General features: G+C 40.3%; 1 protein-coding gene across 2 annotated transcripts in view; it reads left to right on the plus strand.

The window, feature by feature from the left end:
- CFAP47 (cilia and flagella associated protein 47) overlaps positions 1-17,101 on the plus strand; it is a 647,660-nt gene that overhangs the window by 487,856 nt on the left and 142,703 nt on the right. For both annotated transcript variants that reach the window (XM_045022903.1, XM_045023700.1), the window contains 2 exons: positions 4,656-4,760; positions 10,899-11,055. In XM_045022903.1, coding sequence (XP_044878838.1) covers positions 4,656-4,760; positions 10,899-11,055 — 262 coding nt within the window. The remainder of the gene's footprint in view (positions 1-4,655; positions 4,761-10,898; positions 11,056-17,101) is intronic.

A 17,101-nucleotide genomic window follows, 5' to 3' on the forward strand; every position in this document is an offset into this window, starting at 1 on the left:
AGTGGCACTGGTGCAAAGAAGGTTTCTCTGGGCTTATATTAAATGGAGAAGACCTATTAATAAAGTATTTTTGCATGGCTTCCCCTGTCACCAATAGTAGTATTATAATAGTACATAGAGGCCTCAGTCAGGGATCAGGGCCCTATTGTGCTGGACACCTTACAAACACTCACAGAAAGACCATCTCTGCTCTGAAGAGGATACAACAGATATGAAAAGCACAGGATAAATTAAATCAGCCCCTGATGCATATTGTGCAAACCTACCAACCTGGTATTCTCTTCTGACATGCATTGTGCCATGTTGTGGTGTATCTAATCTATATTGTAAAATGGGGCCAAATCCCATTCTATATATAAAACCCCATACGTACCTATGCCACTATAATGTGCACTTCAGTAATAATGACTCCTAACTGTTTGCTTAACCCTAGCTAGCAGCCTTTCTTCTCTGTAGCATTCAACACATTTTCTTTCTTGGATTATCCTTTGTATAATCCAATGGGACTTGAAGTCTCTCCACTGGTCTTAGTCTGGTTCCTCCGGTCTAATCCAGATTTTGCGGGGGACTTCCCCTGTCAAAATTACACCATGCACAAATTTTTTGAAAGAAAAATTGTACAAACAATAATGAGCGTACAATATTGTAGCTGTGTGGCTATAATATACTGTTATTAAATACCATTCCATCAACCTCACTGTCTTCCTCCAGGTTCCTCCTTAGAACTCAGTACTTTAACTTAGCCTTACACTACTAATTATCCACCCCTTTTCTCATGCCTCAGCTTATGCCAACTTGGATCACATTACAATATACGCACACACCACCACAGAACCAGCATGGTGTGTACTAAGCATAACTGCTCAATCAGGTTGCTCTTCTGTTGCATCCCTCCTCATATTTTGTCTATATTTCATCTGCTTAGGCCCAGGTAGACATGTCTGCATATGGAGGTGCAGAATCAGGAATTTAGATTGTAATTTCCGTCCTTAGGGGCATGGATATCAGTTTAACTGAGTCAAAGAGAGTCTCAGTTGGGAAGGGGTAATTTACATGCCAGGGAAGAAAGGAGTTAATCAGGAAAAGCAATAAACAAGAGGGTTTAGGAAGATATAGATTAAAGTTGTAGAGTCTGGTATGCTTGGGTAAGCATCCACTTACTCTGTAAGGGACTGGGGAGGGGCATGTGTTCTACCAGTCACAGCTGGGCTGAGGTCTGTCCACCAGGGCTGGAAGTTGCCGGCAGGAGTTGGAGGAATCGCAAGAGCGAGGTTCCGTAAGCAAGGATCAGGGTCAGAGTTAGCCCAGGATCAGAACAGGGTGACTAGATGTCCCGATTTTTGGGTCTTTTTCTTATATAGGCTCCTATTACCCCTCCCCCCCCCCCCGATTTTTCACATTAGCTGTCTGGTCACCTTAGATCAGAGACCAGAGATCAGAGGTAGAATCAGGAGGCAAGAGCCAGGATCAGAGTCAGGCTGGAGTCGGAGGCTGGAGATTGGAAACAGTATCAGATTAGAATCAGGAGGCAGGAATCCGGGTCAGATTCAGGCTGGCATCAGAGACAGAGATCAGGAGATCAAGAAAAGTCTGGCATTATAGAAGGCCTATGTGTGGGGTTGCCCAGACAACTTCCTTGGGAAGGCCCGGGGTTTAAATAGGATGCTTGACCAATCAGAGGGCTGCTGTCTTTCACTCTGAGTCTTTTAGGCAGCACTTCCTGTGGCAACTGCTCTCCATAGTACTCCCTTGCTGTGTCTCTGCATGGCCTCATGGTGGCACTCTGGGGAATACCAACTGTCTCAGGCTCTGCAGACTGAAGTTCTAGCCTTCATGTCTACATCTTATGCCCTCCTGTTATTTGTTTTCCCTTCTGCAACCCTCCCTTTTGGCCTCTAGGCCCTGGCTTTCTCACTGAGTAACTGACATCTTGCTGAATCTTAAAGGGCTGTAGAAAAAAAATATTGTACTATATTTTGGGGAAATAATATATGACCATGTAATTAATAATAGTACCAAGGTTTTATATAGCACTTTTCATCAGTCAATCTCAAAGTGCTTTGCAAAGAAGGTCAGTATCGTTATTCTTCTTTTACAGAGAGGGAAACTGAGGCACAGAGATGCACTGATTTGCACAAGGGCAACCAGCAGTTGAGCTGGAAATAGAATCAGGGTCTCTTGAGTCCCAGTCAAGTGCTCTGTCCACCAGACAACACTGCATAATACATACAAAAGGGCAAGTTGTGCATACAAGTCATCATTAGTTAGGGACTTAACTGGTTTTTAAATGATTAATTATTCAACTTCAGTGGTCTGATAAGGTAGATTTTTTTTAAATGGACTGTCCTAATTTATTTTAAAAAACTGTTTGACACCATCACTAACAAATGTTTCCAGGCCAGGTACCACCTTTCTACCACCAGCCATTTTGTTGTTCTTTTCAGAAATGGTTCCAAGATTATTTTTTTTTAATAATGGAAGAAGATGTTTTTCACTCTCCTCTCATTTAAAAATGGATAAAGCATTTTTACTCAAATTGTCCAGATAATTTTATCTTAGGGAAGAGACTAGTCCTGGAAAATTTCAACCTAATATGTGAAAGTTTCAGAATGCTTTTAGTGACTGAAAAACGAGATTATATTCTAGTGTGACCTTTGCAGTTTCTAGTTTTGGAAATATAATGTTAATGCTTGCCAGTTAATTCTTGAAATCAGAAGACCCAGGGCTGTGGAGCTCTGTAATACCTTAGAGAACTGTAATTGCAAAACATTCCCTTTTATTAATCCTGTCGTGTAACTATCTATTTTCATGTTACTGAGTCCATCGCACGGGTTCTGGTCTATACACCAACTTTTAGTTTTCAACAATGTTTTATTTTAATATAATAGAAATGGCAAAATAACATTTATAAAAATAAAATATTTTGTCTAAAATATAGGATTAGAATTAATATATCCAGAACAATAAACGTCTATTGTTACTTTTAAAAAAATAATTTAAAAAAACTTGTCAAAAAACCCTCAAATGCAGGGCATGTCAAGTTTCAACCCTTTGCCAATTACATCTGGGCCCAACTATCTATTCCTCACTCAAATCAAGCTCCCACTGACATCATTTGGAGATTTGGATGTGCAAGGAATACAGGACCCCAAGCCCTATTTGGTTATAAACTTCCAAAAATTGGGGTCTGCCATGGACACTGTGACAAGACCATTAACTATAGTGCACAAAAACTGATAGTCTAGTAATTCTTGTTTACTGCCTGTTACTAATCTTTCAGGGTTGACAGCCACTTTGGCACAGGGGTTTGTCAGTGCCAGCTGTTGTAATGTAATGTTTTGACCTTTGTTGGTTTTAAATAGTATTACATTTTATTAAATAATGCCAGCTTGCACAATATTGATCAGTTTTGTTCTGTATTATCACACAGTAAAATGATTTAAAACTGTCTGTTTAGATATGAACAAGTACTTTTAAAAAATGATGTAGCAATTGTGAAATCAGTGATTTTGCCCACCTGATTTATAGGGGCAAAAGCAATGTCAGCATCGGCTTGTGGCAGGCCGAGCACGGTTTGAAACCCGGTGAACCGGGCATAGGCACCGGGTGCAGGGAAGGGGATGATCCCCGAATCCCTCTGAACTATATACACTAACTATACTACAAACGAATAAAGTTAACTACAACTATATAAATCTGAACTATATACACAAGAATTAACGAGAGAACTATGAGTAGCTAGGGAAGTGGAGGTCAGCTAAGCCGCGCTCCACTGTTCCAACGACCGACACGGGCGGTAAGAAGGAACTGAGGGGCGGATGGGTCGGCAGGGGTATATATCCGGCGCCATAGCGGCGCCACTCCAGGGGGCGCCCAGCCGACCCACCGAGTGTTGCTAGGGTAAAAATCTTCTGACGAACATGCACGCGGCACGCGCACACCTAATTGGAATGGATATGAGCAACACATCTCGATGAACAACAGTTACAAAGGTGAGTAACCGTCTTTTTTGCCCACCTGATTTATAGGGGAAAAAGAAATGATACTATGATACGTGCTCTGTTTGCCTTGAGCTTCAGAACACTTGTATTATCACAATGTAGCTGGGCACCTGGCTTTTCCCTATGCAATTGTGAATCACACTAGTGTAGTTCAGAAGCAGATAAACGGTAGCAACCTCATTTACTGTGTGAGTGTATGTAAGCAGAAGAGGAGAGGCACATATAAACATACTATATATTCCCCTTAAAGTCAGTTTGTTACTTTTGATTTCAATGTATTAACATTTTTAGTATTACACTGATGTGAAAAAAATAAAATAAAATAAAGAGTAGCAATGTGATCAGAAATAAAAATCATATACCTTCCATTGGTATTTTAAGGAATCAAACTTAGCTTCCTTTTTAGCAATCAGTAATACCATATTGTTAGTATTTGGGGAATAAACGTGCTGTGACTGCCACTAAATACTGTTTACTGAAGTACATTTTATCAGTCTTACCAGACCGTGCATGCTGAGTGGAGAATGTGTACAGTGGAACACATTAATCAAATAAACATCAACAGTGTCGATAAAAAGCACAAACAAGGAACTAACTCAAAAAAAAGTATTGATTTTTTCCTCTCTCTTTTGCTTTCTTTGTGTGTTTGCACAGCTGATGGTGGCTCCTCATTCCACTACTGAAGTACCTGTTCAGTTCTGTCCTTCTGCCCTGGGAAGAGCCAATCACACGGCATCAATCACCTTCACATGCCCACAGGTATGATGCTATATTTAGTGTCCAAAGCACTATGACATCAGATAATACAATATTTTCAAATATAGTTATAAATAAAAGTTTCAGTCCAAAGGACAATTTAAAATCAGATTTTTGGATCCTTAATCATATAGCCAGTGCAAAAATAATCGACTTAGATGCACATGATGAATAATTTGTTTTAGCCTTAGTTTTGCTCTGCTTTCAGCATATCTACAATTTTAGATAAAATTAATGCTGTTGGTTGATGTGCAGAGAACTAGAATATGCATTAGTATTTCTAATTTGCTTAGTAATTACCAGGTTATCCCAAATTATTCATTACTGAAATAGTCTTCCTGCTCTGAAATTAACTTAGTTCCTTTTGTAAAGTATTATCATAAATAAGCCCCACTTATTAATGTTTATCTTCATTTAAAATACTCATGTACTTGAAAGAATTGTCATCCTTTGATTTAACTTGAAACTAATCTTCTTTATATTTGATGTGTTAAAATTTTTAGCATTTTTCCTTTGTGTTTCCTGAATCTTTAAAGAGAAGCAACTAAATGGAGAAGCATGAGTCATCTCTTTGACCTACTAGCTTACTAAAAATTGCAGCTGGAGACAAAGAGCAGAACTGATATTATGACACGAGTGCCATAATGTCAGCCCATGAGTTGTGCTTGAGTGAAATGTTTGCTTTCCAAATGTATGTAATTTCCTCTCTTTGTTCTTGTTGGGCTGTCAAATATCCTAATGGGCTGTTGACTTGAAAATTACCTCAGTTGAATGCTAGGGAAATGTCTCTGGCATGATTCTCAGTAATACTGCAAAAGCAGAATTTGTCTCTTGTACAAGAAAAAAGAAGTAAGAAAGTGATAGAGCCCATTTTTTTTCTGATATCAGAATGCCTAGCGGACAGGTTACCTGTAGGTGGTGGTTGCAAAGCATGCATTTTTAGCGTCCCCTTCCTCTTTAATATTTATTAAGAATAAAAGCAAGGAGCCAGCATTTCTGGTATAAGCGGTGTATAACCAAGGAAAGTTCAAGAGGACAAAATGCCATTATCTTTTTCTGAATCCTAATAGCTCTCAGAACTCTGGTCTATACATTAAAAGTTTAATTCTTCATCAGATACAGAAGTAATAAAGCAAGTAAATAATTCACTTAAGCCTTTCAGGAACAAATTGAGCCCTGACACTTGATTTTTCTCATCCAGTGCATCTCCTTTCACATAATGGCAAATCTCCAAATTTTTATCTGCAGCTGAACTTTAATCAATATCTCATCCTTTCAGTTGCTTTGTCCAGGCCCTCTCAACCTTTTCAATCTGTTGCTCTTACCTTTGTAATTTTTTTCAATGCCCTTTTCATCCCTGAACCATATGGATCTTTCTTTTTTTTATTCTGTTCACTTTCACTGCTGCACACCTTACCAAATCAATGCCAGACAATTCCAGGGTGCTAGTTATTGCATTTAAAAAGATATTATGTATTTGCACAAATCTAAGGTGGTTGTTTTCTAATATTTGAATCCTAGAACAACTTTTTAACCTAAAAAAAATTGCATTAATTCTCCTTTCTTGATTTCACTGTTTAAATGCACCTGAACTGACACTGTAAACCATGTCATAGCTGTGTAACTAACTAATCTAAAATCAACTAATGGCAGTAGTTATAGGATAAAACTTAACTTTTTTGATTCTGTCTCTTCGCTGAATTGAGAGAAGTTGCTATGGGCTGCTATCTGTTTGATTTGTTTCTGGTTTAGAGCTGTGCAGTCAAAAAAGCAAACAGGATGTTAGGAATCATTAAAAAGGGGATAGAGAATAAGACTGAGAATATATTATTGCCCTTATATAAATTGATGGTACGCCCACATCTCGAATACTGCATACAAATATGGTCTCCTCATCTCAAAAAAGATATACTGGCACTAGAAAAGGTTCAGAAAAGGGCAACTAACATGATTAGGGGTTTGGAGAGGGTCCCATATGAGGAGAAATTAAATAGGCTAGCACTCTTCAGCTTGGAAACAAGGAGACTAAGGGGGGATATGATAGAGGTATATAAAATCATGAGTGGTGCGGAGAAAGTGGATAAGGAAAAGTTATTTACTTATTCCCATAATACAAGAACTAGGGGTCACCAAATGAAATTAATAGGCAGCAGGTTTAAAACAAATAAAAGGAAGTTCTTCTTCACATAGTGTACAGTCAACTTGTGGAACTCCTTACCTGAGGAGGTTGTGAGAGCTAGGACTATAACAGCATTTAAAAGAGAATTAGATAAATTCATGGTGGTTAAGTCCATAAATGGCTATTAGCCAGGTAAGGAATGGTGTCCCTAGCCTCTGTTTGTCAGAGGATGGAGGTGAATGGCAGGAGAGAGATCACTTGATCATTGCCTGTTAGGTTCACTCCCTCTGGGGCACCTGGCATTGGCCACTGTCGGTAGACAGGAAACTGGGCTAAATGGACTGTTTCTTATGTTCTTATGTGTGAAGAGCTCTTCAAAATAAAAATCCAACTTTAGGTTTGAATCACTTTAGTTTTTGAAACCTAAAATTAGCTTTGTTGGGATAGCACAACTGAAATGCCGGCTTGAATATAATGTATGCCCAGAGTGTTAATATATTTCTATCATATTGTTCTCCTAGCATACCAGCAACATCCATATGTAATGGAGCGAGGCTAATAGTGCTAATCAGCATAGGAGAGAAGCAGGGTTTTGCAGTAGATCTTGTCAAATATTCTTTGCTTAGGGTTATTTTTTTAGTTCTTTCCTCCTCATATGCTGCAGTGGGCAGTGCATATTCTTCATCTGCATCCTGTTAGGTTTCCATTTCACATGAAAGCCAAACCTTTTCTTTTAACACTAGATTTCTTTTTGGTCTAATTTTTTACAAAATTGGCCTCTAATTTTGGATGCTTCATTTTTTTGGCTGCCCAACTTGAAACACTTTGAGTCTGTGAAAACTTAGCCCTTTTCCTTCTAAGACAGCACGGTTTATCTTTAAACATTTTGAATTCAGTGAGCAAAATTGCAAAAATAGGACTAACACAGGAAACTAATTTATTTTCTATCATATACCGGTACATCTTTATCAACAGCTAACTTTATAGGCCACTCCCTCTATACAGCTGCATTAAAAGTGTACCTTTTCCTTTACTGATAGTTTAAGTAAACCTGGGGTATATATACCATGATAGCTAGTTTACCAGGCCTGGATTCACAGTAGAGCAGGACATCAATTACAATATCTAGTTTACCAGACTTCGGTTCACATTAGAGCTGGGCTAAACCAATTGAGAAACGGTTAAATTAATGTATAGCACATCTGCTTCTCTAAATATATCATCTGCAAGAATTCAGGCTGTTGTGTCTCAGCTCCTTAGTGTGAGACTGGCAATATTCCTTCAACCTGTTGAAGATTTTTGGCTCCTTAAGGCAGTGATGGAGCATGGATGTTGCATGTCATGTGTTCATTATAACTGCTGCCTTTGGAACCTTCCAGTCAGTTTCTTCTGTGATTGCAAAGATCCTCTCCAAAGAGCTGCTCTGGGTACTCTCCCAAATTGCAACAAAATCTTTTTAATGATAATTCCTGCCTTCTTGTCAGAGGCTGAAAATGGTGTTCACAGATTTATAACTGAAACAGAGCTGTATTATATTTGTCAGCAATATCTAAGTAAATTTTTATTTCATCATCACTTCCAGACAGTCCAATCTGATTCTACACCTGAGTTACCCCAGCTATTAAAAGTTTTTCTACCTTAGGATTTATTCTAAACTTGGCAGGAAGGAATCTTTTTATTTGCCATTTCCTCCACCCTCATGTGGATATTTTGGCTTACGATGTGGGGATGAAGGGAAGTAGTTTACTAATTTCAAAGGAAATAGACTATATTCATTCTGGGTAGTGGAATTATACTAGGGATGAACTTGACCCAATATGTCTAATAAAGCATTTATCTTTTAGGAATAGGAAATCAGGAACTTCTATACTGGATTAGACCAGTGGTCTATCTAATCCATTATGCTGTCTCTGAGAGTAGCCTGTATGAGGTGCACAATTGTGAAGTAACCTGACCACACAGGGAATTTTCTCCCTAACTTTTGTTAGAATAATGGAAATTATGCCTTGGATTGGAAAGGGGATTTATATACCTTATTAAAGTGAAAACAAAAATCATTTTTATATTCTAATTTATGTAACTATGAATGTTCTTCACATCTATATAAAGATCTAATCCTTTTTTGAATCCTACTCAATTCTTGGCCCCAATGATTATCTGTGACATTGGGTTCCACAGGTTAATTATGTCTTGTACAAAAAAAACTATCCTTTAATAAGATTTAATTTTCTTTTTCTTTTCAGTTTAATTGAATGTCCCATTGCTTATAAAGCATAAATAAGGGCACCCAGTGTGCCTTCTTTCTATATTGTGTGTAACTCCCAAGTCCCCTTTTATTTGTCTCCTCTCTAAACAGACCCAATCTTTTCAATTTCACTTTATAAAATATATTTCCATGTGTTTGTCACCCCATTCCCCACTCTTTCTGTTATATCTTTATTCAGATAGAGTGTCCAGAACTAACCACAGTACTCCAGATCATGGTGTAGGAGTGATTTATATTGCAGTGTGATATTTTCATTCTTTATTTTCTATTCCATGCCTTGTACTCCTTTACAATATTTTGTTTTTGTCCACCACTTCACATTAAGCAGTACTCATTGAGCTGTCCACAGTGAGGCCCATGTCTTTTTTCTGAGTGATTATTGTACATTTAAAACCCCATAATATATATGTACAAATAACTCAAGCAGTTCCTTGCAGTCATTATGAGATAATTATTGCATTTGTCAACAGTGAATTTCATCTGTCATCATGCTACCTATTCATCTAGCTTTGTTAGGTACTTAAGAAGTTCATGACAGTCTTCTCCAGTCTTGACGAATGTAAATAATTTTTTAGTCATCTGCAAATGTTGCCACCTTGCTATTCATCCGCTTTTGTAGTTAACTAATAAATATATTAAACAGTACAGTTTCTAATACAAAAATAGAAAGCATCCTGATGTTAACATTTTTTCGTGTGGAAAGTTGATCATTTATTCCTACTCTTTCTTTTTTTACCTCATAACTACTGAGTTGCATTAATAGGCTCAGGTGAGGGACTTTGCAAAGGTTTTTCAAAAATACAGATAAATTATTTCATCTGCTTCTTTTTTTTATCCACTTATTTTGTTGAATTACTCAAAGAATTTTCCTTTACGGAAGCAATGGTGATTTGTTTCTTTCTCTCATCTCATCTTAATCTAGGTGTTTTATAATTCTGTTTTTAATTATTTTTTAACCGTTTAGACATTGCTGAGGTATTGAAGTCTGTAGCTGCCAGTTTCACCCCACTACCTTTTAAAAAAAAATAGGTACAACTATTGCCCTCCAGTCCCATTTTCATGAAATAATGTATGATTTTGTTAACTCATTCTTAAGTTCCTTCAGGACTCTTGGACCATCCAGTCCTTTCGCTATTTAATTTCTCATTTTATCTGAGGATCTTCCCATTGTACACCTTGATCATTATCAGTGCTCAATCTTACTACTTGCAAAGTATAGGTCTGGGGCAGGTATCTCTCATAACATCCTATGTAATGAAGACTGATGCAAATAAATCATTTATCTGCAATGTCTTTATCCTCCTTAATTGCTCCTTTGACTCTCTGTTCTCTTAGTCTCCATGCTGTTGATGTATTTAATACATTTCATATTTGTTTTTATATGTGTATCTCTGGTCTTTAAAATTCTTTTTGATGTTTAGTGTCACAGTGTTAGTTTTTTATGTGGTTCTTCTGTTATCCCTTATATATCAGTTATCTGTATTCTTCCTCTGGACTTCTTGCCACTATATTCACGTGTCCTTCTTTACATTAATCTTTTAGACCATTGGATCTAATTCTTCCAAGAGATCAGTGATTAGAATAGATAAAATCTGAGCATAAAGGGAGAAAAATAAAGAAAAAGTTGGACATTTCTTCCACTAGTATACAACCAGACCAACAGAAAAATGAGAAAGAAGCGAGCTTCAGTAAGATGTACAATGTAGAGGCTGCTTTTTTTTTTCTTCTAATATCAATGTTTTTCTTTTCCCTACAGCTTAATGAATGGATATTTCATCTGTCTGGGGTTGGCCTTATCCCTCAGCCAATGGAACCAGCTAGCATAAGTACTTGTATTGGTCGTCATTCTTCCATCATCATATCCTTCAAAAATCCTACCACTGAAGATATACTGGTAGATGTGCTGTTAACAGGTACAGACTCTTGCTTTAATAATTTCTGTATGATCGCATTAAAAATGTCTGTGCTATAGAGAAATGGTTACTAGTCTGGAAATTGTATGATATGATGCAATAGAAATATACATGGTAAGGAACAGTTACTTGGTACATCCATGCCTGTGCTTTGGTAATGTGGCTTGGTTATAGTCTTACTTAATATTCTTCTTAAACATTTTATCATCAGATATAGATACAGGCCCAGAGCGTGCGCACGCGCACACACACGCACACACACACGCACACACGTACGGATTTTGTAACACTGAAGGCTCCATAGACCTCTTGCTTGGAGCCTGAATTTCATTTTAATATGGCTAAATGTAAGTGTATGCATCTAGGAACAAAGAATGTAGGGCATATTTACAGAATGGTGACCTGTATCCTGGGAAGAAGATTTGGGGGTTTTGATGGATAATCAGCTGAACGTGAGCTCCCAGTGTGAAGGTGTGGGCCAAAATAGCTAATATGATCCTGGAATGCATAAACAGGGGAATCTTGAGTAGGTGTAGAAAGGTTATTTTATTTCTGTATTTGGCACTGGTGTGTCCAATTCTGGTGACTACAATTCAAGAAGGATGTTGATAAATTGGAGCGGGTTCAGAGAAGAGCCAGGAGAATGGTTAAAGGATTAGAGCGATAGACTCCAAGAGCTCAGTTTATTTAGATTAGCAAATAGAAGCTTAAGGGATGACTTGATCACAGACTGTAACTATATTCACGGGGAACAAATATTTAATCATGGACTCTTCAATCTCACAGAGAAAAGTATAACATGATCCAATGGCTGGAAGTTGAAGCTAGACAATTCAGATTGTAAATAAGATGTACATTTTTAACAGTGAGGGTAATAAACCATTGAAAAAGTTTACCAAGAGTCGTGGTGGATTAAGAACATAAGTCGGCCATACTGAGTCGTACCAAAGATCCATCTAGCCCAGTATCCTGTCTTCTGACAGTGGCCAATGCCAGGTGCCCCAGAAGGAATGAACAGAACAGGTAATCATTAAATGATCCATGCCCTGTGGCACATTACCAGCTTCTGGCAAACAGATGCTAGAGACACCATCCCTGCTCATCCTGAATAGCCATTCATGGACCTATCCTCCATGAACCTATCTAGTTCTTTTTTGAAGATTATCCATCAGTCACAATTTTTAGATCAAGATTAGATGTTTTTTCTAAAATATATACTCTAGGAATTATTTTGGGCATGTTTATGGCCTATGTTATACAGACGGTCAGACTAGATGATCACAGTGGCCCATTTTGGCCTGGGAATCTATGAATTCAGCCATAATACTGTTCAGGCAAGAACTGTGTTGGAGATTTACTGAGATTAGTCATCAACTATCTCATCTTGAAATTTAGTGTTCACATAAATGACATTTTAACATATTTGATGGCTCAAGTCATTTAGCAAATGGAAGTTTTAAAAACAGGTTGTAGCTAACTCAATAAATAGGAGAGTAATGCAAACTAAATCTCTGTGATGGCTGGTTTCTTGTCATAATGATAGCAGACATCTGACCCTTTCAGTTTCAGATGTGAAATTCAGATCAATCACCTACAAATAAATCATTTGGAGATCAGAGAAAACAAAATAGCTGTTTTTTAATACATCCCGCAGTGGAACCTGTCAAGATATCAGCACTGAAAAGCAAATTGGGATGGGACAAATAGAGACCTTGAAAAAAGCCCATAATTTGCATACAAGAGCTAGATTTGAAATCTTTTTTTTGGCTAAAGCCGAATTCTTCAATGTTAGTTTTGTATACTATTAGCTTCTTAAAGTATGTCTTCTGGTTTTGTGACCATGCTGAACAACATCGGGGTATATGCAAGCAATACATGTGTGACAGGGTGTAGGTACCTCACCTCAGCAATAATGTAATAATAGTAACTTGCAAAGGGAGGAAGGCATTAGCCTCCCTGGAAGGGAGGAAAAAAGCTGACCTACCTTATGAGCTGTGGGTCCTGGAGAGAGCAGCTGACAGCTGGACCTCATTAGGTCCTCATTGGACCCAGGTGGGTGCCCTAACCACCAGTCTAACAGAGTGGTATTCTGTCTCTCTGCTGGGTCTAGTCCGTTTGCTCCAATCACTCATTATTTATCTGCAGTGGAACAGCTTAAACAGGAGAGATTGAGGGAGCCCCACATCAGAATAGCCCAGAGCCCAGCGGTTAGAGTACATTCTAAGAGGAGGGAGAACCCTGTTCAAATCATTTGTCCCGCTTATGCAGAGTGGGGAATTGAACCTGGGGGCTGGTCTACACTGGGGGGGGAGTCGATCTAAGATACGCAACTTCAGCTACGTGAATAGCGTAGCTGAACTCGAAGCATCTTAGATCGAATTACTTACTGTCCTCACGGCGCGGGATCGACGTCCGCGGCTCCCCATGTCGACTCCGCTACCGCCGTTCGCATTGGTGGAGTTCCGGAGTCGACAGGAGCGCGTTCGGGGATCGATATATCGCGTCTAGATGAGACGCGATATATCGATCCCCGAGAAATCGATTGCTACCCGCCGATATGGCCAGTAGTGAAGACGTACCCTGGGTCTCCCACATCCCAGGTGAGCACTCTAAGCACTGGGCTAAAAGTTAGAAGGTCACCACTTCCTGCTTCTGCTGTTTTATGCAGAGCAAGGCAGGTGTCTAAGTCATTCCCACAAGAAACTACTTAGGCGCCTAAGCTGCTTGACTTCAGGAGATGGGCTTCCATTTGTGGATAGCCAACCGAGAGAGATGCTTCCTTGCAGCCTGGACATAGGCACTTCTGTCCATGAGAGTGGCTGGGTTTAGGACACACCATTGGCATCTCCCACTGGCTATTTTAAGTGGCTCTCCACCTAGTATTTCTGGCTGTTGTGATCCCATTCTTAGGTGCTTGTCTCACCCCAGTCATTGCATAGGAGTCTAGGTGTTTAACTCAGGTTTTGTGGATTGCAGCATGGTTCCTTTTGTTGTTTTTTCTAGGTGCCTAAAAGATAGGTGCCATAATGTTCAGCAATTACAATTCCTAAGTGCCTTTGTGGATTCAGGCCTTGACTCCTAGGAGAAATGAACTCTAGCCAGACCTTGCTCCAAAAGGGCCTCAACCATTAGGGACTAAGGTCCAGGACCAAATTATAATAGAGGGGTAATTTCCCCCTTCTCTAATCTGCAGATCTCCCCTCTACATTCCTACTAATCTCCCCCCAAACCCACTGTCCAACTCCCTCCCCACCTCAGGCTCACATTTGCCCTCAGTCTCTTGATTCCCTCCTCACACACCCACACCCATACCCACCCTACCTCTACTTACTTTCCCCACAGGGAGCTTCCGGTCAAATGTGTTCTAACCTATCCCTATTCTTCAGAATTTTGTCTTCAATCCTTCCCACCCCATGATCTGGCTGAGATCTTCCCATTTTATAGCAGGGCTCTTCAATTCCATTAGCACCTTCCATCTGGGTAAAAATTGTGCAGTGTCTGGCAAAAAGAACCATTTTGTCTTGGTTGAGTGTTTTTCATTCTGAACCTCAAAGCACTTTGACTCAGTTGAACAAAGTTTCCAATCACTGAAGTGAATCCATTCACTACTGAGGTGAAATGCAGCTCCATTTTTGAGACAGCACCAGTGTTCCCTCTAATTTTTCCCACCCATGTGCAGAATGAATTTTGTTATGTGCACCAATATGGAGGTGATGTGTGATACATGACCTTCATATTGGTGCACATAACAAAATTCATATGGTGGGGCTGGGGCTGAGAGGTTCAGAATGTGGGAGGGACCTCAGGTTGGGGGTGGGGGCTCTGAGGTGGGGCCGGGAATAAGGGGTTTGGGGTGTAGGATGGTGCCCTGGCGGGGAGAGAGGACTCCCCCCAGGAGCACCTGGTCTGGGGGGAGAGGTACCTGTCCCCACTGTGGCACCTCTGGGGCTGGGGCTGCAGGATAGGCACCCCGTCTCCAGCACTGGCAGGTCCAGCCGGGGCTGAGTTTGAGCTGGGGGAGGGGTACTGCAGCAGGTCTGAGCTGGGCTGGCCGGGTCAGGGCCATTCTGGCCCTGGCTGGGTCAGGGCTGCGCCACCGTGGCTGGATCTGGTCTGGGCCACCCGGGTTTGGACCGGGCCGCCTGAGTTTGGGCCAGGCCGGACACCCGGGGTTTGGTTTGGGCTGGGCCACGCCAGCCGCGGCTGGGTCCAGGCCAGACCACTTGGGTCTGGTCCAGGCTGCACTGGCCGTGGCTGGTTCCAGCCAGGCTGCTTGGGTTCTGGCCACCCCGCCCCGGCCGCGGCTGGGCTCAAGCCGGGTAGGGGTGCCCTGGCTGCAGGCAGGTCCGAGCCGCAGGATGGGCGCCTCGGCCATGGCAGGTTGGGGGCTGAGGTAGGGGCGCCCCTCCCCAGCCGGTCCCTGAGCAGGTTCCCTAAGCGCTAAATAGGCTGCTGCGCGGCCACACAGTTTACAGGGAATGTAGGACAGCACACCATCTGACTACTTCCTTTCTTTGCTTTTTTCCCCCCTTTTCACCTGGAAGTTAAAGCCTGAGGACTAGGTCATCAACTTATGATGAAACCAGATGAAACCCTGGGACTTCATTTCACATGTATGCTCCAAACTACTTAGAAGCATTATGTACATTGAACCAATTTTCTAGAGAAAGGCTTTTAAAACTTTATCATGCTGTAGACATGTGCTTGGGAACTGTACAGCATAAGCTCATAAAGTTCACCCCCATCCCTCATTGTGGAGAGGAATATGCAACAGCCTTTGCCCCTGAGCTATGATTCCCACATACTTCACTCCAACTCACTGGTTTAGATAAAGCAAAAATAAGTTCATTAACTACAAAAGATAGATTTTAAGTGATTATAAGTGATAGCAAACAGATCAAAGCAGATTACCTAGCAAATAAACAAAAAACACAAATTAAGCTTGATACAGAAAATAGATTGGATATGAATTAGCAGATTCTCACCCTAAGAGATTATACAAGCAGGCTGCAGATTCTTAGGGGGCAACATGCACTCACTTATAGCTTGGAATCCCCATGTGTTTCATTTAAAGGCTAGAAATCCCTTTAGCCTGGGTCCAGCACTTCCCCCAGTTCAGTCTTTGTTCCTCAGTTGTTTCCAGGAGTCTTCTTGTGTGGGGAGTGAAGAACACGAGATGATGTCACTACCAGCCTTATATAGCTTTTGCATATAGTGAGAACCCTTTGTTTCAAAGCTTTGGTTTTCAGACCTGTCTGTGAAAAAATAATGACATCCCAAGATGGAGTCCAGAATCATGTGGTCTGATCACATGTCCTTGCAGCCATTACTCACAGACTATTTGGAGTGTTCTTAGGGAGGCTCATCACCAGGTGGGAGATAAGCTTCTCCTAAGGCCTATTGTTTTTTCCTAATGGCCCATTGCTCTGGATAGGCCCTTCCCCACCCACCATCTAGCCTGAAAGCACCTTGTCTTGGGCATGTTTACCAGGTTTAACTACATTTGGAATACAGATACATAGTCAATATTCATAACTTCAGATACAAAAATGATATATGCATATAAATAGGATAATCATATTCAGCAAATTATAACTTTTCCAGTGACACCTCACACGATTTATCTTGCATAAAATACATCATAATTATGTCATAATCATATCATCATAATATCACTATAAAGAATATGGGGTGCAGCGTCACACACTCTTCCTTCTCTTATAGTTGCAGTGGCCCAAGGCTTGCTCTTTCTCCTTTATAGCTGTCTCCCTCAGGCATTCAGGCTCTTCATTGACCCCGGAGTGCCTGAAGAAGCACTTGTAAAGAAGGACCACAGCCAGTGTACATGATCAGCTAGTGATTTGTGAATTACAGGCAGTATGCTGGCCACAGTTGGAAAATCCTACTTCTTGAGGTAGAAGATGTATGTGGCAACCATGATACTATGTGTTTCTATTTCACTTCATAGAATACATCATGTTTTACACTGCTGTAAAATGCAGGTTGCTATTTCTTCTGATTTGCACAGCAACAGAACAATTATAAG

This window comes from Mauremys mutica, chromosome 1 (genome assembly GCF_020497125.1).
Source record: "Mauremys mutica isolate MM-2020 ecotype Southern chromosome 1, ASM2049712v1, whole genome shotgun sequence".
In the NCBI taxonomy this organism is placed as follows: domain Eukaryota; kingdom Metazoa; phylum Chordata; order Testudines; family Geoemydidae; genus Mauremys; species Mauremys mutica.